The 26,284-nt window shown below is 40.8% G+C and overlaps 1 protein-coding gene across 1 annotated transcript in view; it reads right to left on the reverse strand.

The window, feature by feature from the left end:
* Positions 1-26,284, reverse strand: part of CYTH3 (cytohesin 3) — a 59,638-nt gene that overhangs the window by 28,180 nt on the left and 5,174 nt on the right. Inside the window, exons 2-3 of the mRNA XM_063315030.1 lie at positions 1,223-1,305; positions 668-732 (exon numbers count right to left, since the gene is read on the reverse strand). Of these exons, the coding sequence (XP_063171100.1) occupies positions 668-732; positions 1,223-1,305 (148 nt within the window). The remainder of the gene's footprint in view (positions 1-667; positions 733-1,222; positions 1,306-26,284) is intronic.

The following is a 26,284-nucleotide window of genomic DNA, read 5'->3' on the forward strand; positions in this document are numbered from 1 at the left end:
ACACCGATCTGGTGACGTCATAATGCAAATGATGCAAGTAAAATGCCTGCAACACCATTTTGATGTCATCATGGGTTCTACCAGAAACCAGCATTGCATAGTCCTCCGAGGAAGAACATTATGACGACAGAGGGATCAACTGGACCCCTTCCTTCATCCCAAGAAAACAATCTGCAAAGAACTTGTTGAGTTACTGAGCAGAGCAGAGCACGGCTTCTTCTGGTATCTCTCTAGGGCAGTGTTTCTCAACCTCAACAACTTTAAGATGTCTGGGGAATTCTGGCAGCTGAAGTCTACACATCTTAAAGTTGCTGAGGTTGACAAACACTGCTCTGGGGACTTGAGAGATGAAGGTCAGCACATCAGCCAAAGGACCATGATTCACTCCTTGCTGTTCTAAGCAAGCACCCCAGCAAAGTCTCCTTCCAGAGCAGAACTGGAGAAAAATCACAGCTCCCCACTCTGTTTTAGCCTGCAAAAGCTGACCTTCTACCCACCCCTTTTCTTCACCCCCTTCTCTTGGTCTCTTCAGCTTACAGGTCTGATCTGAGCCCCTCTGAGAGACCAGCATTGCCTGAAAAGTGGGCAAAGAAATGAAGCCGATACCTAATAAATAATGAATGTATTTGAAGCCCCACATGAACCCCCACCGGCAAAGCCAACTCACCTTTCCTCTACGCTTGTCAGGTGATCAATCTCAGTCATAACTTCTGCAATCTCAAATTTTAACCGCTGCAGAAAGAACACATGTCACAGTTTACCCTTGCAAGTTTTGCTGATACATGATTTTTGTGCTGTTGGCTGGATTCTCTGTCTTGTTTTTTATTTTGTCCTGATCCTATTTGTTTTTCTTGGTTCAGTTTTTTGGGACTGCATTGTATTTTATTTTCTATGCCCTATTGTGAGCCGTCCAGAGTCATTCTGGAGTCAGGCAGTGCCTAGAGCAAATAAATGAAATTGAAATAATGAAATTAAAGGAGCTTTCCCAGAAAGTGCACCTATAGGATGGCATGCTTGTTCATTTCTTTCTTTAAAAAAAGAGTTTAGATGCTTCATAAATCTGGGGGTATCTTTATCTGTCATGTCACTTTATTCCCATGACTTCTCTTAGTAGCAATTATTAAAAAAAACTTACTGAGCTGAAAAACTGCAGAGTAACTGAAATGCCATTTAATCCAATCCAGGAGACAAAAAACTTTATTAATGAAAGGAAAATGATTACCTCAATATCATCAATCAGTTCTTTTTTTCTACGACGAATGTTTAAAAGCTCTTCTCTTTCCTCCACAGAAAGATCATCAGGCACTAAATGAAAAGAAATACACACTTATAAACAATCTGAAACTACTCGTGTTTTACTAGTAAATATATATTATCCTCAACATGGTGGGTGTCAGCATAAGGCAGATTCCATAGGAACATCAGAAAATCACAGCAGGCTCCCATTCATCCCTTGTATTCAAGTGGAAGCTAGACATCCATCTGAGATATTTTAATTCAAGTTCCTCCACTATGAAGGAAGATGGACCTGATGCCTCTTTCAACTCTAGGTTTCTCCGAATAAGAAACCACATTCTGATGTGCTTTAGCAAAGTGTGTAAATCCACCACATTGTCCACCAAATGTGGTTCCACTGGACCACGATCTATCTGTAAGCAAACCATAATATGACCTTGGAACCAGGTGGGTCTCCCCATGATCAACTTTTTGGAAATGAGCAGCATTAAGTGTCAAGGACTGAGAACTAACAAGGCAATTGTCTCTCAAAGCTTGAGTAAGAGTGAAAGGTGGGTCTTATCTTTGAAAAGACTGGTTTGGTCACTGGGCTAAACCAAAGCTTGTTTTACTATGGTGTGTTGAAGAAGCCATAAGCAGCTGACTACATATAACGCATTAAGCCCAAACCAAATGCTCATTATGATAGCTTAGCAAGACATATGAATCCCATTTGTGTGCATACAACAGTTACTGCTCCAGCAATTAATGAAGATTAAGAAAATCTCTCCTTTTGCTTCTCTTGTACAGATATTTTATATTCAATATCACTGTTGTCGATGGATGGTCATTTTTCCATTTAGGGCAACTCTATAGATTGATATGATATGATATGATATTATTATATATTTATATTATATATTATATTATATTATATTATATTATATTATATTATATTATATTATTATATTATATTGGCACTGGAATTAGGAAATGTATTGTACCGATGATTATACTTATACATGACATTATTACTGACCCTGGTTTATATAACATTTTCAATTTACGTGTATGGTTAGTTATAACTTCACACTAAATAAAAGTTAAATTTAATATAAAAAATTAGGACAACCAGCAGCAAGGCGGATGGACTCAGTTACAGAGGCAACGGGTGCACCCTTGGAAGACCTGAAGGGCCATGTTGGGGACAGACCCTCCTGGAGAACTCTTATCTATGTGGCACTAAGTGTCAACACTGATTTAATAGCACATAATCAATCAAACATAAAAATCACTAATGCATGATCCACACAGCATTTTGCCTCCTTTGTTTAACCACAGTTGACTGAATAAAGCATTAGCTGGGTCTCCCCACAACACTAAGCTATTACCCATGGTTAATAACCACAATGGTAAGAACTACGTGACGATATGCTACGCCAAACATTTTAGCTTAAATCAATAATGTCAGTGTTGAACCCAGAAATATATTACCTGAATGGGTCTGCGTCCTTCGATCCTGAGGGAAAAGCTCAGTTTTGTGACAATTTCACTTTTGCAATCATTTTAAACAATGATTTAGCCAACAAACCAAGATTTGATAGACTATAGTTCAAAGCTGGCTTTTTCAAACAAACTATGATTTAAAATAACTATAGTTTGCCCTAAACTTTGGCTAGTTGAAAACAAAAGAACATACTGATTACTTCACCCTTTGCACACAGAGAAGAAACTCCATCAACCGAGTGAATACATATTATTAGTTTAATAGCAACGATGTCAAGTTTATTTTCCCACAAAACACTCAACAATAATTAGCAAGGAACTCCATTACATGTGTACATCCATATGGCTAATATAGAAGTCATTCACTTAGCTTAAAAATTATAAAAGCAGTTTGCCCCCCAGACTCTGTGAAAAGCAGAGGCTGAAACAATTAACAACATTAAATTGTTCCACATCAGTGGCAAAGTGCACACATGGAGACGTTTTAAATGGCAAGTGTTTTTGCTTCTCTACAGACACATTTAGAAAGCTGAAAAGGAAGACAGTCTCTTGTTTTAACAGATGTAGCAGCTGAAAAAGGTAGTTTTTGACAAGTTCCAAGAAGGAACATTCCTAACCCTTCTCATTCTGCAACAGAAATGGGCTATAAACTTAAATAAACTGCTATAAGGAATTACATTATTCTGTTTAGTGATTTATATAGTTGGGGAAGGAAAAGGAAAAAGAGAGAGATGCCAGAATTTTTGATGTGAGATTTTATGGGTGTTTTTTTTTTCATTTTAAAGAACTCAAGTTGTGCCACAAGGGTAATGGAGGTTGTTAATCCCCAAGCCCGAGGAGGAGGAGGAAGTGGAAATCAGGTGACCCATGTGACATCCCACAAGCACAACAGAGATGCGTTTGCTAGAGAGACCCCCTTATGCTTATGAGACAATGCTGAGTTGACCCCTGATAATTCCAACAAGCTGGGTGTCTTTGGGTCAATCTTCTTCTCTCAGCCCTACCCTGGGAAGTCAAAAAACTTCCACCCAGCAACCCACTGTGGGCCAGTGTGGTAGATCATGGTCTATAATCTTCAAAGAAAAGCTTTTCATCCTCCAGTGGATAGATTCAGGCTGATACTACTACTACTAGTAATAATAATGTCTCTGTAGATCTGTGTAAGTGGGTATAAAAAGGAACAGCTGATCTCTGATGGAACAGAGCTCCATGTTTTGAAAAGCTTTTTCCCAGCAATGCCCTAGATGGGGCTGAATGGCTTGGCCATTAAGCAAAATTATTCCAGGGTGGGGTGGATTAAGAGCTGTAGCATTCTTCGGACGAAAGAAATGGGGACATATTACAAATAGCTCTTGGGAGCAGCACAAAGAAGGCTCCAGATGTAAAACAAGAAACATATTTTGGCTGTTCTTCCAGGAACACACCTTTGATCTCCCAATATTTTTATAAGCAAAGATTTGGACGGCAAGCTGATACCATGCAGGAAGTCTCGAGGACAGTCTTTCTTTGGTTAAGTATCGTAGTCGGGGCCTAACATTCACAAGCCAAGTCAAAAATTATTCCCCACCCACCACTGTCTTAATTTCCTTAGCAGAAGAACATTAGTAATCCTTTACTCTGCATATTTTTGAAGGCCAAGAACTATGAAAAAGCAAGTCATAATAAAGCCTAGCCCTGCTAAAGGAGAGAGACCGTTCCGCAACTTAACCAAACTTGGCAAATGCTACTGTTCATAAAGGGAAAAGATTCACTTTTTTTTTTTTAAATTGCAAACATGTTTATACTTTCAGTGAAGATTGGCAGGTTCTTCACCTTTTCAACAGTCCTCCTTCCACTGTAAGCCACTCTCATAACTCTGATTCGTCTATGAAGCATTTTTCAGACCACGGCAACATCCAGAGTCGAGCTTAAACTAGTTAGTCCTACTTGGTCCAGCAGATCTTTTCACTCTTCACTCAACCAGGACAATGTCTCCATGTTCCCTTCTGCCAGATGCCGTGTAATGTTGCTGATAAGAGAGGCGCTTGTTTTATCAACAGACTGAAAATAACAATTTCTAAGGTGGGAGTGACATATTTCTCCCTGGTCCTAGTAGACCAATTTGTATGCTACCCTTACTGGGCTTATAGTTAAGCACTGAAATTGCCATGAAGAGCATGGTTGGCCAGCTATCTCTTCATGGTTCATCACTGGAAGGGGACCACAAGGATCATCTAGTCCAACTTTCTGCAATGTGCAGGAAAACCAACTCAACCATCCATGAGTGGTGGTTCTCCATCCTCTTCTTAAAAGCCTCCAGAGATGAAGAACCCACAACCTCCACATGGAGACTCTTCCACTGTTGTACAGTTGTTCCTTAGAGTTCATGTAAGCATAACTACTTCTGGGTGGCTTGGAAACTGGTTCTGGATCTTCCATATTGGTGGAACAAGCACAAAACAAACAAGCTACAATGGTACAATCTCAGGGTCCTTGGGGGGATATATGCCACCTGGGGAGTACAAGTTGCTCAGCCCTGGTGTCATACATTATGGGGACCTAACCACTCCAGCACATCATGCATTCATGCATCCTTTCTAAATGCAGTACGGAGAAATGTACTTTGGTTAAGGAAGAATCACCTTCATAGCTTCACAACCTTCACAACCAGGGGGCAAAAAAACAAACTGAAAACTTCTGAGCAGATAATCCATAAAATAGCGTAATGATCATTCTGCTCCTTGGTGGCTGTACTGTTCTCACCACATTAGCTCTGACTTCAGAGCTACTGCAGCAAAGCAAAATCCTTAAGTGCCAATTAGATTAGCTGAATTCCAACTGCTTAACAGTCTTGTCATCCTGGTGCTATATGACTTGCTCCAGTTATTCCTTCCCCAACTTCTTGAGTACAAACCACATTTAAAGAGGACAAAACAGTGAGTTCACTTCCTTGTTTTGGCCATGGGCCCAGACTGCAGCTGAACTGGATCTTACATTGAGTTTCTTATCGTCATTAATTACATTTCTGAAATGTAAACCAAATCAGATTTAATGTCTGCCCTGCCTCATCCCACACTACTTTCCCGAATGCATCCCTCAGGACATCGTTCAAAAACTCAATATGTTCCTTGGCCTGGAAGACATTGCACAGACACACTCTGCTTAAATTTTAAGAAGAATGAGATCGTCTGAAAGAAACTGTGGCTGCACAAAAGTTTTTGTTGGATTTATCAGGTATAACCTGTTCCAGTTCACCATCCATATGCATCCACCAGACTTTGGATATTGCACTCTTCCAGGCGTATCTGAGTTACGTCATTATGCTGAATTAAAACAAGCCTTATCAAATAGTTTCAACACTATGATTTTTTTTCCAAACGAAGTTAGTTTAATTTTAATAATAGGCCAGGATTTTTAGCAGATGACTTCTGAACTTCAGGAGTCACACATCTGAAAGCATTTCGAGCTACTTCGACTTTTTCAGTTCAGTACAAGTTTGTTTACAAGTTCTAAATTTCTGTTGTCACAATCCACGCACAGATAACCTTTGAGACAAACCCAGACCAATATTCAACTTGAATTAATTTATATTAGGCAAACATAGAGTTGATACGATGACACTTGAATTTTTTCATGATTTTCCCCTTCGTTCTGTTTGAAGATTTCAAATTGGCTGACAGCTTAAGGATTCACCTATGGGGGAGGTCATATTGCAGCTCTAAGCCCTCAAATTCCGCCTCCTTTAATATTCCCACTTATTACAATAAATAACTAAATAAATAAGACAATCCTGTAAAATTCATGTAGTGGCCAATTTTGATTCTACATTATTTTCAGATTAGTATCTAGGCTAAAAGCAGCTGTTACAATAAAATAAACCAGTTGAATCCATTCTTATAAACAGATTTTCTCAGCAGTATTACTCAACTTCTACTACTTAATGGTGGTTATCTTAGCCAGCTTCTGTATAACATTTATATATACACACACACACAGTATGTATACATGTGTATGTATATATATATACTCTGTATGTGCAAATGTGCTTAACCATGGCTTAGCAAATAAGCCACTATCTACTGGATTTGTAGAATACATTAAGCCATAGTCACGCTAAGCAACTCATGACTTACCATATTGGATAATATTCATATTATATCTATTACCTGGGATGATTTTCCACTAGAAAAATGTTCCTTTTGGAAATTGTACTTCTAAGACAGGAGGGAAAAGATCTCAGAGGCCTTTTTCCCTAATCAAACATGCTGAAAACCCAGTTCTCTAAATAGCTTTGGTTCTCATGACTTTTATTTATTTATTTGTTTGTTTGTTATATTTCTTTCCCGCCCATCTTGTATTACGATGACTCTGGGTGCTTGAAATTAACATCTTTGTCCAAAAAGATAAAACAGGGTGTAATCTCGAACTGGTGTTCAGAAAGGCGGTTCTTTCACTGGCAGGCCCACTTTCTTGCAAAGCAGATGAAGATCTTGGCTTTGGACAGTGGAGCAGGTAAGTCTCCCACCTAAACATTGGGACATCCTTCTCCTCACCTTCTCACCCTGCAAGGTCATGGGGCCACCTGCCCCACCTTCACAGCAGACCTGTCCAAATTGCCCGGTTTATCCCCTATATCTTAGTCGAGAGGTCATTCCTCAGAAGGAAACCTAGAGAGCAGGGTGGATTCTGGAGATTATCTGGGTGTCTTGGCAAATCATACAACACAGAGAAATGAACAGATGGTGTATCTAGATCTTCCCAAAGAGCAAAGACAGATTAGATGACAGTCAAGTCAAAGCATTGCTTGGTGAAGCAGTTACAGGAAGGGGAACGCTAAGAAGTCACACATTTCTCCTGAAAGTCCATTATGTCTTCACATGGCTTGGCAAATGTTTGTTTAGCTCTAACAGCCAGATAACTAAACACTTAGTTAGATGTCTCTTACCCACCCGTCCCTTACTTACCCCAGTGATACAAGCAGTCACACTTTGAAAAATACATATTTAAACTCAGATAATACATGCTTTCTATTCTCATCTGTTCTCTTATTATTTTTTTTTCCATCACACACCACAATCTGATAACAAGCAGGTCTGTAATTTGTGTACTTTGCTGTCCTCTCTCACAATGTGCTTTTATGCCATGAGTATAAACGGGTTTTAAATGGCAAAGTAAACTATCTTACAATGAAGGGATGAATTCATACAGACACAAACCATTTTTAGAAAATAAAGACTGTCATTCTGTTCCTGTAAACAGATGCATCTTTCTCACAAGGATGAGAAAGGCTTCCTTTCCTGTGTTACTTTTAAATGACAGCATTTTGTTTAAGCAACCATGCCCATTTTTTCAATGTTTATGGCATTACTAGCAGTTACTGCCCTGAGTCCTGGTTTTGTGATTCAGGGATGGATTCTCACATCTCTCTATGCTGTTAAAAGCGTTCCTTCTTTTCAATTTCTCATGTTGTATGAAGCCATGAATTCCTATGGTTTATAAGCCACAGTTTACATATTTGTATTATGTAAGGGTGTAAACTATGGCTTATAAACCACAGGTTTCATGCAACATGAGAAATCGAAATGAAGGAACCCTTCTTTTTTTATCATGTAAGGTCTAGTCCCACCTTGGCCATGAAGCCAGCCGGGTGACCCTGGGCCAGTGACTTTCTCTCAGCCCTAGGAAGGAGGCAATGGCAAACCACTTCCGAAAAACCTGCCTAGAAAACTGCAGGCACTTGTCCAGGCAGTCTCCAAGAATCAGACATGATTGAATGGATTAAAAAAAATTATAACTACTGCAACAATTTAAAAAACTATGTTTAAACCTCAGCTTAGTGTGATGTGCGAACCGCAGAAGTAATCAATCTGTGTTACGTATGAACTAGGCTAATGACTGTGGTTAGTTTTAAGTCATAGACGTAAACGGACACTGGAGATGAAATACGCAACACACAGCATCGCGTTTTAAAAGAGAATTTAAGATTTCCTGGGTTGTTTTTATTCAGCAATGTTTGATGAGCCATTGCTCAGTTAGCCCTGAACAAGTGGATTTGGGAGATCAACCTCAGGAGGGAAGCAACCCAACTCACAGGTGGAGAAACAGCACGGATCCATTTTGTATATCCAGGATGACTCCTCAAATGTACATAGAGAAAAGTTTCAGAAGGTGAAAAAAGGCTGACCAAGTGTTAGAATAATAGGTCCTAGTCCTTCCACACTTCCCTTTGAACAAGACTGGGGTAGAAAGCAAGTCCATCTATTCTGTTCAAGGTATGTTAAAGCCAAGAAAATCAATGACTCTGCAATTCTGTGCAAAGTTCACTAGATAAGGTTTCATCTCCAACAGAAGCCACAGCAAGATAAACGCCCTGAGCTTTGGCCGAAGGACAGCCAGCTTCTGGAAGAGGCAACCATCCCAGATGTGGGTGAGGTCACAAGATAACTGGCTTAATTTAAACCAAGAAATCAAAGAATGAGAGGTTTTAGTACCTTTCCCCCTTTTGGTACATTAGAAATGATACTTTGGTGGCGATTTTGCAAAGGAAGGTGGCCATTCATAGCTTTTAGGGCACCCTAAAGTTTCTGGGCAGCACCCCCACACTCTCCATTGTAAAGTATGAGGAGGACACACAAGGATGTGTGATAAGACACTCAGCATTCTTCAAGCTTATAGTAGCTCAACAAGACAAAGTTCATACATGAACAACATTAAAAAATGGAAATAAGGAACTCGGAGTTTTACGTCTTCGGTTGCCCCTCAACAAAGAAATGTATTTCTCTTTCTAGATATGATGGTCACTAATAAAGCAGAAAGAGGAACTAAGGAATATATTCTTTTTTACAAGGTTCAACATTAACCTGAGAGAGGGCAGACTCAACATCAGAAATGCAAAGGGGGAAAAAAAGAGAAGAAAATAAAGATATTTCAACAGTGAAAAAGGAGCTGGGGGAGACTTAATTAAAAAAAATGCAATCCCGTACCAGTAATATTAGTACCACATGTTACTAAGAGGCAAGTAGAAAAGTCGTAACGAAACAACCAACCCACCCACCCACCTCCGACCAAACCCAACCAACAAAGATTGCTGATATGTTCAAGCCAAAGAATTTGAATTTAGCCAGAAGGAATGAAGAACGTGTTTCCTAAAACAACAATTCGTCTTATGTCTCAGACAAAAGAAAGGAATTTTTTTTTTTTTTGGTTTGCTGTGCTGCAGCTAAATTAAGAGAACTGGGTCCTGTGTTTTGCACACCATTGTCCTATTAGAGAAGGGCCTTGAATCTCCTTTGCCAGGAATTCCACTTTTTTTCCAACACATCTTCTTTCTGAGTAGTCCTTTCCCCGGAATTTTTTACCTTCTGCAGCTCAGAGGGTGCCCAACGTTCATGTGCAAAGAGAAATATCTTTGGTTCCCACTGGTCTAACTGAAGAAGCAAATAACCGCCAAAACCTATTTAAGGCCCATATCTGAAACAATCAGAAAGCCTCCAGGAGCCCCTTAACTTAAAAAACGGTTTATAACTCTTAAAAGAGCCAGTCTACCCAACTCAATACGACTTAAAAGAAATTGATGAGTAAGAGTCAATATCATCTGCATTTGATTGATTATGTGCCATCAAGTTGTTGGCTCCTGGGGAGCACATAGATGAATTTTCTCCAGGATAATCTGTCCCTAACCTGGTCCTTCAGCTCTTCTAACATGGTTGGAAGGGCCCATGGTTGCATGGGCATCCTGAATGAATGAGATGGTGTAGGGGGAGAACCCTGTTAGTATTGATTGACTGATGACTGATCAGTTGGTGTTGACTCCTAGTGAACATATAGATAAATTTTCTCCCTGACAATCTATCCCTAACCTGGTCCTTCTGGTCTTCCAAGAGTGCCCTCATCACCACTGTGACTGAGTCCCTCCACCTTGCTGCTGGTTGTCCTCTTCTTCTCTTTCCTTGCACCTTTCCCATCATCAGAGCCTTCTCCAGAGAGTGGGGTCTTCACATAATGTGTCCAGAGTAAGATAACTTGAATCTGGTCATCTGTACCTTGAGTGAGAACTTTGGGTTGATTTGTTCAATGATCCACCCGTTGGTTTTCTTGGCTGCCCATGGTATTCTCAGAAGTCTTCTCCAATATCTGCATTTGATAACCATCCATCAATTCTATCTCAGGCACTGAAAATATTTCCTCTTCTTATACATTTAATACTTAATATGTCTTAAATATTTAGACCAGGAATAAAGAGAGTGGAGGACTCTCCTTGGCCTGACATGTTTAAGCAGATATCAGAGGGCCATCAGTCAGGAATGGTGTAATAGTGGATTCCTGCACCGGGGAGGGAATGGGCTAGATGATCTCCAAGGAACTTTCCAATCTTTATGTTCTACGCATCAGGAAGAATTTCCTAATGGTAAGAGCGGTTCACCAATGGACTGGGCTACCTTAGGAGGTGGTGGAGTCTCCTTTGTGGAGAGGTTCAAACAGACATTAAGTGGCCATTGGTTTGGGATGCTGTAGTAATGGATACCTGCACTTAGCAGGGGATGGGCTAGATGTCCTCCAAGTTCCTGTCCGATCCTTACATTCTATGATTCTAAACATGACACCAAGGAAGGCTTAAGACACAGCACAAAATACGTATAATTGTGGCAGTGATAAACATCAGCTTCCCAGCCTTAGGAGAATTCATTCGTGGGATTTAGCAAGCCCCAACTGTTCCCCCTTGTTCTGTTCCTGTTCGACACCACTGATGAAAGTCAATGTGATTTATCCTTGTGTGCTCTTCAGCAAGCCACCCAAATCAATCTGTACTGCATTTTACTAACAGCAAGAAGCAGACGGGAAGCAAAATGATTTCCATCTGCAAGCAAATTTAGAGTGCTGACTCTAGATTTAGATTTAATTCTTGGCTGGTTTCTGAGAGCCACAGTTCTGCACACTAATTTGTACAGCTAAAGGGATCCAGCGGGTAATCAAATCCTCCAGTTCATTATCGCTGGATGCGGCACCACACTATCGCATTGGGAAATGCCTACTCCAAGGCCTGGAAAACGACAGCAAATAATAATTTTTTTTATCTGCAGGTGGCTGAACAGTGGTCAGTTTGGAGACGGATTTTAGTACTCACTTCCCAAGGGTTTATCTATTGAATTGTGATGAAGAGGAGACCAATTAATCCGAAACAAAAGCCAACGTGCCATCATTACGTAAAAAAACTAGATTAAATGTTTGCAGCACCATTCACAGAAAGAAACCCTTAGAATCTTTAAACCAGCAATATTTGATAAGGCAAAATTCACGCCCACAAACTTCTTTTTTGGCTATCCTGGGTAGGAGGATGAATCCATTCACTGCTTTTTTTTATGCCTGCAGAGTTAACCATTCAATTAAAAAAAGATTTTTTTTTGGCAGAAATCTATACTATCCCTCCGTTTGGAAATACCACATGCATCATTAATTAGGAAACTCCCCTCATTTCTCAAGCAGGTTGCCAGGGCTGATCTGTGGCCATTTATTTCTGAAAACTTAATATCAAGCATGCCCACGCACTCTTCCAGAACACATGGCTTTTTTCTGAGATTTCCTTTGCCACAGGTTTAGGGATCTACACAAACACATTTAATTATGGCTGGTGTAGATTATCTAGGGGTATAACTTTAGCCAACCCACCCCTTTCAAAAACACATGGCCATTGTACCATCCACTAATGTTTAACCATTGTTTATTGAACAAGGGTTCTTGCAACACTTAAGGCATAAGCTATGAATTACAGTGAAACCCCAATATATCAAATCTTGATACAATGCACTTCACATGCAACAGACCAAATACCCATGGTGATTCAGATCACTAGCATCATGACATCATTACACAAATGATCCAAATCATGTCACTCATGTGAAGTCTTCAATGCCCAAATGACATAAAAGGGCATCATTTGCATCATTTGTGCAAAGATACCATTACAGAAATGATGTAAATCAGAAATAACATACTCTCTGATTTAACAGACAATTGGGAATAACAGACACTGCTAAATGGTCTGCTAAATCAAGGCTCCACTAAATCATGGTCTGCTAAATCAAGGTTTCACTGCATAAACTACAGTGATTGAGCTAATACAACATCCTAAGCGAAAGCTAAACAAACCACATTGTGGCACAGCACTTGGTGTGAACTTGGTCATTGAGCCTTTCACTGGCAGCAAAATGTTGCCTTTTTTCACCCTCTGCTTTTCAACTGGAGGGAGAAAATATCTGTCATACTTCCTGCCAGCAAAAAGAGGGAGCAAGTAAGGAGGGGTAGGTCCTGATGTCATTGCGGAAATGAAGCAAATAGCATAATTCCCATCATTTGCACGAGGACATCGTGGCACACACAGCAACATCGTGGCTTGTACTGGAGACCTATGACTGGAAGTGCTGAGGTTGGAACTGAGGGTTGTGGGGCAGAGCCCCTTAATTTTCCTAAATTGTATCGCTGATTCTAAGCATTCCACTCCAATGGATTCAGAAATGTCATGTCTAACTTGTGGGCAGTATTTTATATTTTCATAAGAAGCCCAGCTCCCATAGGGAGCTTAGCCAGAAGAATGAATTCAGAGCAGAGCAAGTGATTTTGATGGCACCATGACTGGTGGAATGTGCCAATACTGTAATTAGATATAATTAGATTGTATTGCAATACCTAATTATAGTTCCCGGATGCATACTATTAACTGCGGTGTTAACATGGCCTCCAACAACAATGGCATTACATACATAGAAGAACATTGCCACTTTAGGACTTTAAAGGCAGGAATAATGGTAGGATGAATTGGTAGCTGGTCATCAAGCCCACTTTGATGTCAACTGGGGATAAGTTTTCTCTGGTTAAGCCAGAATATCTCTTCTAGGAACCAGGAAAAGATACAATCCAAAAAGTGCATGCTGGTAACATTCATTAATTTGTCCAATCGAGTGCCCTTTCTGGAAAGAGGAAACTTGGTGACTCAGTCACACCACAAATAGAATTTTAAAGTAATTTCCTGGACATTCTGAAGGGGAAAATTTTCTGCTCATCAATTAAGAAAGACACAGACCATTTAAAATTCTCTACACTCTAAAGCAGCCAAGCTTTTGACCCAACCAAAGGCTTGGCTTGATCCTACAAGCAAAAATGAGAATATAGCAACTCATACATCCTAAATAAAAGTAAAGTAGGTATATTCTGAGAGTGTGGCATAACTATTCGGTGGGATTTTCCATTTGACCGAAAGATCAGGCCTCTCTGGTCAACAGCAAGGGATGCTGGGATTTGTAGTTCAGTGATGTTTTGAGGACTACAGGTCCCCCACATCTAACGTGGAGAACTGGTCCATCAAGACACATTTTCTCCTTATAAAAGCAAGATTTTTTTTCATCTTCGTGAATGATGCCTGACGCCATTTCCACAGCAATTAATTCAAGGTGACAATTTCCTGAGCCCTACCCAAAAATAAATAAATATTCAAAGCCAAGCACCTTTCTCCACCATTCATGCATGACTATCCTTGTCAGTTCCTTAATCTGGATTATTTTAAGATGCAGGCAGGGATGGAAAAAGAGAGCCCCCATCTGCCAAGCAGCAAGGACATGCAAGAAACCTGACAAGATGCAGATGATGAATAAGTATTTCCTTCATGATTTACTAAAGGATGAATAAGTCAACAAGCTAATCTGAGTTGGGGCCCAGCTACTAAACATACCAACTATCTGCAGGAGGTAATAGCCACAACTCTACTACAATATCCCTCCCTGCAACTTTTTGTTTTATTTCTATTTGGTGGGAAAGACTCCAGCAGATGTGGAAATCTGCAGCCTTCCAGGTGTTGCGAATTACAACTCCCAGCAGTCCCGGCCTTTCTAGTCAGTGGCAAGGGATGCTGGGATTTGTAGTTCAGTGATGGTTTGAGGGCCACAGGTCCCCCACATCTAACGTGGAGAACTGGTCCATCAAGACATTTTTCTCCATATAAAAGCAAGGGTTTTTTTTTTATGTAGTTTTCTAAAAGCACAGGAAGATTGCATGAATTTCAATCAAGAACACAGGCATTGCAGCTGGGAAGTATGTCGGCTTTTTGTGATCCAACTGTTACTTAATTTTGAAAGGAAAAATAAAAATATGCAGGCGCCGACCATGGAAAAACTAAAGATGTAAGCTGTGGGGTTTTTTTAATTATTTCAATATGGCATCTAAATAACAGGCCTGAAATGGAGAGCCAGATTTCCTGTTTGCTTTTCCTTGAATACTTTTACACGGCGTCACTTTTTTCCCACCCTGCCCTCTTCCTTGAGAATTTTTACACAATGAGTTAGACTTGACCACTGCTAAACCACACTCATTCACAAGCAAAAAAAAATCCCCTGACAGCTGGATCCTGTGTTATTCCCACATGATCGAAAGCCATGTTTACAATGCTCAAGAGCCTAGTAAGCAGTGGGAAAATCTGACCTACATTGTGATAAATTAATTTTTCCAACATGTGACCCAACAGTTTTTTTTTTCTGTTTGGTCCCACATGTGCCTTGCATCTGATTTTAAAAAATAAAATTAAAAAAAACAACACTATAGAAATCCCCCCCATTGATTAATTCCATACGGACTTTTAAAAGTAACACTATGAAAGCACATGCATGTCAAATCTACCCTCCCATGAACCCCAGTGAAAGGAGAATTATATCTACTTCATTTTTATTACTGGTTTCCTCAAGGCTTTCAGAAAAATTATAAGCATCTCTAGGCATACTGGATCATCCAAGACACCTTTTTGAGTCTCAGGAAGAGCTGAGCAAGATCAACCAAGGAATATCAATCAATCGTTTATTGCGATCTTAGACCAGCACAAGGCTAACGCAACGATGAATATGCAAGCAGAAAAGTCAGCTTCTTGAGGAATTTGTGAAATGTTAATGCAAGCAAAGCCTCCAGAATCTGAAGTAGTCTTAATTCTCTTTTAAAATAAACTTTTCTCCAGCAGACACGCATATAAATGTGTGTGAAATCATATTCTCCTAACCGTGCGACACACCTCTTATTTCCACACTATTAGCATCTATTGAAATCTCACTTTTGTTATGTATGTTGCTGTGAAACAGTCAAGCACCAAGAGGTCCTTTTGAGACAAGGTATAACACCTACCCATAACACTATGCCCATGGGCGCACTTCCCTTTGCTCAGCTATATTTCCACAATAGCTTTCTTGCTTCACTTTAGGAAACCGGAACCTCAGTGCTGTAACTCAAAGCGAGGGGTACAGCATGTATTTGCCCCCACAACTACTCTAAGAGCAGCTTAACTTGGTGTATTTACTACTGGCCATAATTCTGTGATCACAGAACAATCCATCCAGAGTTCTCACTCAAAGCACAAATGATCAAGCTCAAAGTATCATATTTTGGTCCAACTATCATATGTTGGACCATTATGCAAAGACCCAGCTCTCTGGAGAAGTCTATAATGCTGGGAAAGGTGGAAGGAAAGAGAAGAGGACGACCAGCAGCAAGGTGGAAGGACTCAGTTACAGGGGTGATGGGTGCACTGTTGGAAGAGCTGAAGGACCAGGTTGGGGACAGATCGTCATGGAGGAAATCTATCTATGTGTTCAGTGAAAGTTGGCACTGACTTGATGGCACATAATCAATCAACATGAAGATCTAGTTCTCTGGAGAAGTCTATAATGCTGGGAAAGGGGGAAGGAAAGAGAAGAAGAGGACGACCAGCAGCAAGGTGGGTGGACTCAGTTACAGTGGCGGTGGGTGCACCATTGGGAGACCACATCGACAGACCTTCTCAAGCACAATGTGCCCCAACCTGGCCCTTCAGGACATATCATTTTGGAGAAGATTTATGTGGTTGCTAAGAGTCAACACCAGCTTAATTAATAATCCTGTGAACTCAGCCACTAGGATTAGCAAATCCCAACGTTACGGTGTCATGCTTTACTCAAAATTAGCGGATGCCACTTCTCCAAGAAAACACATTGGTGAATCAGGTCACAGGCTGATATTTCGTAGATGTCTTTTGAACCAAGGCCCCTAATGGTGTCACAACCTAATTTTGCAAAGAGCAGGATGGATCGGTTGCTCCCTTCCAAGATGGGAAAGAGAACTCTCATGTCATTTTCCCCATAACGTAAATGCCCACAATACCAAAGGCCTCTGAAATGTCCTAATGAAAACAGAACAAAATAATAATTGACAAAAAGGCATACCCGATGTTACAAAGCAGGAAATTTGCCTGCATGAGTCAGCCATTTAGGGCAAGTTAAATAAAAGCACAGCTTTCAGAGATCACATGTCCCCATTTTCTTGTATGTTTACTTTAAAACTGCCACGGCTGGACATTTCACAGGACAAGGTGACTGGGCTCAGCCCTCCAGCTATGTTGCAGTGTGGTCTGCTGGGTTTGGCTTAGCGTGCCGCAGGAACAGAGCCAAGGGCCGCTTTCACCCAGCTCACCAAGCTGGCATTTACGAAACCACAGTTGACCAAAGAAGCCATAAACAGCTAGGTTCACACGTGCCCAAGTCCAAACGAAACAAACCACATTTATGCACCATGCAGACCCAACTGCTGAGCCAAGATCCGTGTCTCCTGCATATATTTGCAGTCCCGGACAGAAGTTAAGATCAGTTGCTTTTCTGTGGGTCCCAGATGGCATCTCAGCTTAATCTAAACTTTGCCTAAGTTTTCCTGCGATTGGAACGCTATGGAACAATTTGTACCAGTAGATCATCAGGTACTGCACACAGAAACTTGGGACAATGCACACTCTCCTGTGCCGAAAGTTTCATTTCAGGAGATGAGAGAGGCTTAGGAAAAAATACCTAACAGCTGTAGGGCCCAGCTGCATATTTTCCAATTCCCTTGGATTGAATCTATCCTGCAGCAGCCAATCTGTAAACAATCTTTTGGAGCTATTTCGAGACATGCCATTGCCCTAAATGCAGTAGCCACATTTAGGTCACCAGATGGTGTGGCAGGGGACAAAAGACGTCGCACCTAGATGTTGCACAACAGAAATGTTCAATGCTTATCCTGTTGACCCACAGAGCTCTTCATGGGTCCACTGCAGGAGAGTTAAGGTGCCATAACTACCCACCACCAGTAACCATCCTGGCTGAAGACGTGGGGAAGGCTTGTAGCCTGTGTCAGCCCTTCGAGGTGGGCCAAGTCAAGAAACAGAGCCTGCAAGATTCTAGGAATGCTACTTTATGGTTGCAGGGTATAATAAAAGAATCCTGGAAGTCTGTCTGAGGTCCTCTCTGTCCCAACGTCTACCAAACAATGCAAAGAGGGTTTTTTTTTATTTCTTCTCACACTTCCTTCTGTCTTCATACAGATGAGCTTCTTCTGCATAATGAATCAAATTCCTAAAATTAGCTGCTTTCAAGTCTCAAATGGGCCAAACTGATGCAGTTGTGTTGCCACAATTGTACATGTATCATTATTGCTAGTGTTCGCAATAGCCCAAATGTGGCTTGTTTGGCTCTGTCAAGACAGAGTACAACTCCAACTCCTATAGCTGACAGGTTGTCCTGGACTTACGACCATTGGTTTAGTGACCGTTCAATGACGGCGCTGAAAAAAGTGATTTATGACCAGTCCTCACACTTACGACTGTCACAGCATCTTTGAAGTCACATGATCAAAATTCAGGCTCTTGGCAACCAGGGTGTATTTATGACCGTTGCAGCATTTCATGGTCACATGATCGCCATTTGCGACCTTCCCAGTTGGCTTCTGACAAGCAAAGTCAATGGGGGAAGCTGGATTCACTTAACAACCATGTGTTCCATTTAACGACATGGTGATTCGCTTAATGACTGCGGCAAAAAGGTTGTAAAATTGGGCATGACTCGCTTAACAACCGTCTCACTTAGCAACGGAAGTTCCAGTCCTAATTGTGGTTGTAAGTCGAGGACTACCTGTATTCATCATGGCTTAGCATGTGGTACAAGCCCCATCAATTACAGTTTGCTGTAACTAACATTTAGGGCAAAATATAAACTAGGGTAGTAGCAGCCATAAACCAGCTTACTTAGCATTTCTAAGGCTGGGTTCACAGAATGCAAAAACCATCATGTGGTTGTTTGGTTTTGGCTTCGACTGTTGTGTGAATCCGGCCAACTGTGGTTTATGCAGATTATGTATGAACGTAATAGAACAAACTTTTTATGGAGCAAGCAAGTTTTAAGTGAATCTCTTCCAGAGATGTCTGGACAGCCAAAAGCATCTCAAGGATAACATAGGGTTATTCTGTCCAAATCACATTTCCTCTTCATTCATGGATACTTCTGCAAATCTCCAACATTTTTTCTGGAGAACTAGAGTTCTGGGAATATCAGACAGCTAAAAATATACATTATTTATGATCACTGAACTAATCGCTAAAATATCTGAAAGAAAGGACTAAGGGGTTACAAGGCATCAAGAGTGAGTGAAAGGGAAATATGCAAGTGCTTGTTGAAACGTAGGCAGGAAGTCCACGGTGTTCTGGGCAATGAATCAAATCGATAAATTACAGATATTCTCCTATAAGGCCCGGGCAAGATTAAGCGATATAACTGGACATTCCAAGGGTTTTGAAAGCTCTCACATTTCCCCTTGCACATTAAAATTAATAAGGAGTATTTTCATATTCAGGATGCAAAAATCATCCCAACCAGCTACACTTTTCAGCCTAGGCTTCAAAAACCGTCAAGGCTGTTCCTCGCCATTAATGAGAAACTAAGCAGTTATATATTAGCTATAGAAAGAATTGCACCCAAAAGGGCCAGCAGGAGATTAGAAATCTGAGAATATTTGCTTTCATTCAGAACGAAATGTTTAGTCCACAAGGCTATTGAATGTCTAGGTCAGTGTTTCTCAACCTTGGTGGCTTTAAGGTGTGTGGACGTCAACTTCCAGAATTCCCCAGCCAGCCTTGCTGGCTGGGGAATTCTGGGAGTTGACGTCCACACACCTTAAAGCCGCCAAGGTTGAGAAACACTGGTCCAGGTTTATGTCCTGCAATTCAAGAAGCAGATGCAAGAAAACTCTGCTTTTCCTGCAATTTCCCACCCTAAAATATTTCAGTTGCTTAGAGTATTTCTGGGGACCCTTTCAAAAGGTGTCAAGAGCTAAGCAGAAATGGGAGAGTGACTCAAAAAACAGCATTCTAGTTATTAGTCAAATCCAAACGAGTTTGTTCCAAGAATGCGGTTTAACCAACGTCAAGAATGATGAACAAATTGAGAAAGCAGTAACACGAAATCCCCTGTAGAATCTATATTCAGACGTCAACCAGACAAGGCAGTAAAAGAAGATCAAATTTTAATCTGAGAATAGATTCCGCTTGGGGGAGGGGGTGTTCAATCATTTTCTAAGTACTGACCACACCCACTTATTTTTCCCTGCATTTTTTGTATCATGGTGGGAAAAAAAGTACTAGCTCACTATTGCCTACGAGTTCTTGTGACACGATTACTCCTTGTATGGACAGAGTGTGCATTCCAAACAAGCACCTGCAAATAATACAAAGTTTACCTCTCTACACAAAACTTCTTGACGCATGAACAAATATGTGTGTCAGCCCCACTGAGTAGACCAGGGTTTCTCCACCAGGGTTCTGTGGCACCCTCGGGTTCCACGAGAGATCACAAGGGGTTCCCTGGGAGATCACGATTTATTTAAAAAATTATTTCAAATTCGGGCCACTTCACATTCAAAAGGCAAGTTTCATTCTTTATTTTCAGTTGAAGAACACTGTTAATGCATCTAGACAGGCTGTCCTGACAAGCAGGAACCACACCGAGATGAGGAATAGGTCTCTAGTGTTTATTAACTGCTCTAGTAGACAGAAAATCCTACCAAACTGAAGGAGTGTGGGAAACCCAGACAGATAAACCTCCAAACTCAAGGCAGGTCTGCTCTGAGTTTCTTCGAAGGACAGTTCAAAGCCTCTAAACTACGCAGGCGTTTTCCTCCCTGGATAGGGGCCTCCTCCTCCTCACCATCCGTACTCATGACACAGGCCTACCCATGACACTAATATAATACTTTTATCTTTGGATTTAGCACAGATGGCAAGACTTACTGATCAACTAAATGACAAAAACATAGACGATTTTAAAAACGACTGGAAACCCTTTTTCAACTATATCGAATCGATGCAAAAAGTATCAATGGATATATAAAATGTAAATATTAATTACATTAATTATATAATTTAAATAGAAATAGAGATGTTACATTATGGGATTAAGAAAAGTAGATAATATGTTAAGACATAAAGATCCACCGTTTAGATTGTTGGAAATCCTGTTTTTTTAAACCTCTCTTTTCTTTTTCTCTTTCTTTCTTTTCCCTTTCTTCTCTCTATAAGTACCAGTATTGTAATGTGTAATTGTGTTTATATGTAAGTTTATGTTTAAACTTTTTATCTAATAACATTAATTTAAAAAAAAGAAACTAATATAATACTTTTGTAACTTCCGGCCTATCTTTGAGCCTGAATGGGCAGGGGTTCCTTCCCCGAGGCCTGAGAAATATCTCAAGGGTTCCTCCAGGGTCAAAAAGTTGAGAAAGGCTGAAGTAGACCATACCAGGAAATCAACTCCACAGGAAGGCTGTGACTGCTTTGATTGAGATTGGCTATAAAACCAGAATTTTGCAAGCCTGATGGGTGCTGCATCTCCTCCCCCTCTTTATATTCCATTAAATTGGGGAGGGGTCTGTCTGAGCCACTTCCCAATGTCATCTCATTGCTCGGGACTTAAAGTGTGTTTACGCCCCTTTTGCCTAGGTAAAGGTTCCTGCATATTTTATTTATAGATTTTTATTTATTTTATAAATTTATTCACCACCCATCTCTCCCTCACCAAGGTCATCTTCCTTACTCTCTACAATATACAATGCTGGTTTCTGGTGGGCTTCGTTTTGAATGAACAGCCCTCCAGAATGTGCACATTCTATCCTTTAATAAATTAGGGAATGAGAATTGTGAATTCACCAGCAGCTGTTACTGAGGGAGATGCCGCCTTTGATACTAGAAGTTACACGGTCTGAACTTGGAGGAGGTGAACTGTTAAGAGAATAAGCCAGCATTCTTAGTTTGCGCATGATCCTTAAATCATGTGCAAACTGGGAATGCTGGCTTGTTCTTCTCTTAACAGTTCGCCTCCTCCAAGTTCAGACTGTGTAACTCCTAGTATCAAAGGTGGCACCTCCCTGTGTAAGAGCTGCTGGTGAATGCAAGAAGAAGGGTGCTCCTGGGTTTACATCCTGTGTCCTGGGCTTCTCATAACACCTAGTGGGTTGGTGACCATCAGAAGAGAAAGGTTAACAAATCATGTCGTCTGGGCTCTTACTCTGCTCTCTTCTTTCGCTCTTCCTTGAAGGCTGTTCCCACTCAGTTTTAGCATCCATTAAGGACCACTTAAGAGGTGTTGGCAAGAAGAGAGTCCAGTTGGATGTAATCACATTGATGCTTTGTTTGGGTTTTTTAAAGGAATACTTAAAACATCACACCACCAAGTTTTGAGAACCTCCAAAAGGAAACCAAATAAACCCAACACAGATGTTCACCCAAGACATAAATATGAGCCTTTGTACTTCATAGCAACCAAACAGGTTGAGCTGTTTCCTTCTTTGGGTAAATCTCCCAGGAGCAGCAAAAAAAGAAGACAAAAAACCAACACACACATGGCTTTCTCGTGAATGGTGTGTGTCTGCTGCCAAGAAAAAGAAAACACAGCAGTGCCAAACAACATTTGCTTCATGGAGCATCTGCTAACTCAAGTGGAGGAACAGGGATGTCAAATGTCTAAGTAAAAAGGCAGAGATTAATAGGGATGGGCACAGGGGGAAAGAACTGAACTTCCAAGGATGCCCAATCACTAGAAACAGAACACGCCAAAATTTAAGCTGCCACCGCAAACTTTTCTTTAGCCTGTGCATATGTATGCATGTTCCACCAGGCACCAGTGGCTCAATTGCACCCTATTCCTCTGCAGATGTCTCCTCAGTCCAAGGGAGGGCTGTTGTTGGTGAGAGATGAGAAGAATAATTTTAACAAATATTTTCTCATCTCCAACCTGCTTGGAGATGGCGTGCACCAGATCAGACACCCAAACTCTGTACTGTGTTAGCAAAAAGCTTAGTGACCTCCTTATTAACTAACACTGATCCTTCAACAACAACAAAACAGCTCATCTTCTTGGCCACTTCATTATTCTCCAGCCCAAGTCAACAAGACAATTAAAGACAAAATCAAAAGGGGGCAAAAAGTGGCAATGTTGGTATATAGTTTTGGATATGAGATTGCCCAAAATAAGAGAGGTATACTGAGGGCTTTAGCTTGAATTATTTAACTAGTTATCAATTTGACTAATCCAAGGGACGTTCTCTGCACTGGGGCCATATTCAAATGCAACCCTATGTTGGAATTTGGTGACACACATAAAACCACCAGTGGACATTGCACCATCGTGACCACCATCTGGACGTTTTTGACTATACCCTGTGGGCACCCCTGCCTTCATGTGCTAAATAAACCGCAGCTGACTAGGTTCACAGTTATGTGCTAAGTCATAACCTGTGACTTCTGTAGACGACCATGTTTGGATTGCACAACAGAAGCCACAAATAAGCAAACCAAACTAGTGTTCAGCACTCGGTCCAATGGCCTGGCCTACGCATCAGACTAGACCAGTGTTTCTCAACCTTGGCAACCTTAAGATGTGTGGACCAACTCCCAGAATTCCACACATCTTAAAGTAGCCCAGGTTGAGAAACGCTGGACTAGACCACAGTGGTGTTATGCCCTTGTTTTTCATGTGCATTGCACCTGTAACACCCACAAAAAGAGGCAAGCCATTGATTGTGCAGCTGATATTTTTTACTCCCCCAGGAACCATTAACATCCTGTATTAATCAGACCTGTTTCTTCTGCCTCTAAGGGCATCATCTTCCAAAAATGCATCTCTCTATATCCTTTGCATTTTCCCACTGCTGTGTTTAAAAATGTTCATTCTTTCTTTCTTAAAGGAAGAACCATCCCCCCCTCAATTCATGAGTGCAAACGAACCATCACGAAATAAAGCTGTAGGAGTTTCTGATGACACAGACGATTCATAAACAAATGCCGTATTTATTTTAAAAAGGGAAGAAAAGAGAACAAGTTCCCCAAAGCAGCTGCAGTTGAGTCTCTGTTTCAAGCAAGCAAAATAAATAAATGAAGGATGTGCAGGATACCAGATCTCTGAGGACATATTATACAAGGAATCTGAATTCAGGAAGCGTTCTTACTCAGTACCAGGCTGGGCTTTGGTCCTGGAAACAAATCCCTTACTTACCATTTTAATAAAGTCGAAAAAAAGAAGAAAGAAAGAAAGAAAGAAAGAAAGAAAGAAAGAAAGAAAGAAAGAAAGAAAGAAAGAAAAGAAAAGAAAGAAAGGGGTGAGGGAGAGAGGGAGGGAGGAGACTAATATCAAAAGCCACACTAGATGCAAAAATTCAAGTTACTCAAAAACGCCAATGTGGTTAATTAGAAGTTTCCATCAACTGAAGCTATGGGAGAAAATCTGAATATGGGCCAATACACTAATATATATTCTCACACACACACACACACACGAGTATCATCACCACCATGAGTTGGTTCAGTTCAAAGTTCCTTGTACTTAGAACCAAGATTCATAACCCAGAATGGAAAATCAGTAGCCAGTTAATTTCTCACTCCTAAAGCCATGACCTATTTTCATTAAAATCCAACAGGCTTGAGAACGCACCAGATTTAAGGAAGGCTGCTCTACAGTTATTAAGGAAGCAGCTGCAAAAACTTAGACAAAGGTGAAGGAGATGAATATTACAGCAGCCCATTTGATGCATTTCTTTCTTGCGCTTATATGTTGCTGATCAGCCACAGCAGTTCACACAGAGGAAGGTCAAAACCCGTTCTCTATTGTCAGAGAATTCAGGAGATACAGCAACAGTCATACTGGAAGCCAGGTTCAAAGTTAGAAAAGATGAAGAACATATCTTCATGAGATGTTTCACAAAGATGTTGGACAACTAACTTTCCACTAAATTTTAATTTGGATTGCTGCGTTGAGCAAATAGTGTTCAAGTTCAATAACTCTTTCCAGTTCCATAATTCTAAACAAAGACAGCTATAAAAGGAAAGTAGATTTTCCACTACAGAGCTAGGAGGGAAGAATAAATTAAGTAGGTTTACCCTAACGAAGAAATGCTAACTTTCCAGCTAAGAACAGTAGAAATAACCCTTGGATTGGGAAGATCTCCCTATGTCCAAAAGAAGACAAAGGCCTGTCTGGAAGTTCTATGTCCTTTGAAGGGGCTGCAGGAGAAACACCAACCACAGCTTGATTCTCCCCTGCCTTAAAAAAATAAAATCCCACCGTAGTAATCAAGTTCAAGGACCACCGCTCTGTAAAACAAAAGGGCTCCCTTACAAAGCATAAAGAGAGGAATGGGGAGGAGTATGTAGACGCGTGAGAATTTGTGTGTATGCATATTAGGTCATCCAAACGAACTGTGAAAATTAAAGGAAACCACATCAAGAGGCTTTTCTTGTTAGTTTTGCAACACCGAGGAGAGGCGAGACAAACGATCTCTCGCTGCCCCATGGCCCTCTGCTTCTCCTGTGGCATCTTGGATCCCTTCAGTCTCATGAGACATTTTCCCTAAAGAGCATCTTTAGATGTTTTCATAAAAGCTGCTGAAGACAGACCCCCATGGCTACCCGGATATTTTACCGGTGGTGTTGCTCGCACCGAAGGGAAAATCTCTTTAGGATTATTCCCACACTTGCCTCTTGGTCCAAAGCGCTTCATCTGACCCCAAGCAGGCCGCTTTGCAGACATTAGGAAGTCTACCGGCTGGAGCCACCAACAACCCCAAATGAATTTTGAAGCAACAGAGCTTTATAGTTGGCGAAGATCAAGAATGGAGAAACTCTCAGCCCAAGATTAACTAACATTACTTTAAGATTTCCCTTCCCTTTTGTATTTGGCACCCAGATTTCGTCAGCCCTTTGGCTGGGTTCCGACACCACCTCAAGATGCAACGTGATTCACTTCTTTACGCTAAGCCAATGCGGTCACTCAACTTGGTAAGTCAGATTTCTGGCTTAACGAAAAAGCTTAGTCAACAAGGCTGGCTGGTTGAAAACCATAGTCTGATGCAATTGTGAACTAAGTCCTGTCATTATACTAACCCTTGTTTTGGTTAACCATGGTTTATTGAACGAACCATGGTTTATTGAATGAACCATGGTTTATGAATGAGCTACCAGGTTGGCACCTCAGGCAAAGCCCGCACCACAATGTGCAAACTACAGTAGCTGTGAACATCAAAATCCACCTTTTTTAGCCAGTGGTGAAAACTCAGCTTGCAGTAGAGGCGAACAATTTATCCACAGCACCACATTCTTGGTTTAAACTAGGCAAGCTGCACTGTACATTGACCCTGTTATTATTTTTAAACCTGGAGCGCACCACCTACCAAAGTATTTTAAATACAGAAAGTTCAGCTTTGTTGATGTGATTGCTAATTCGGTACCTCT

Source organism: Candoia aspera, chromosome 14 (genome assembly GCF_035149785.1).
Source record: "Candoia aspera isolate rCanAsp1 chromosome 14, rCanAsp1.hap2, whole genome shotgun sequence".
Lineage (NCBI taxonomy): Eukaryota > Metazoa > Chordata > Lepidosauria > Squamata > Boidae > Candoia > Candoia aspera.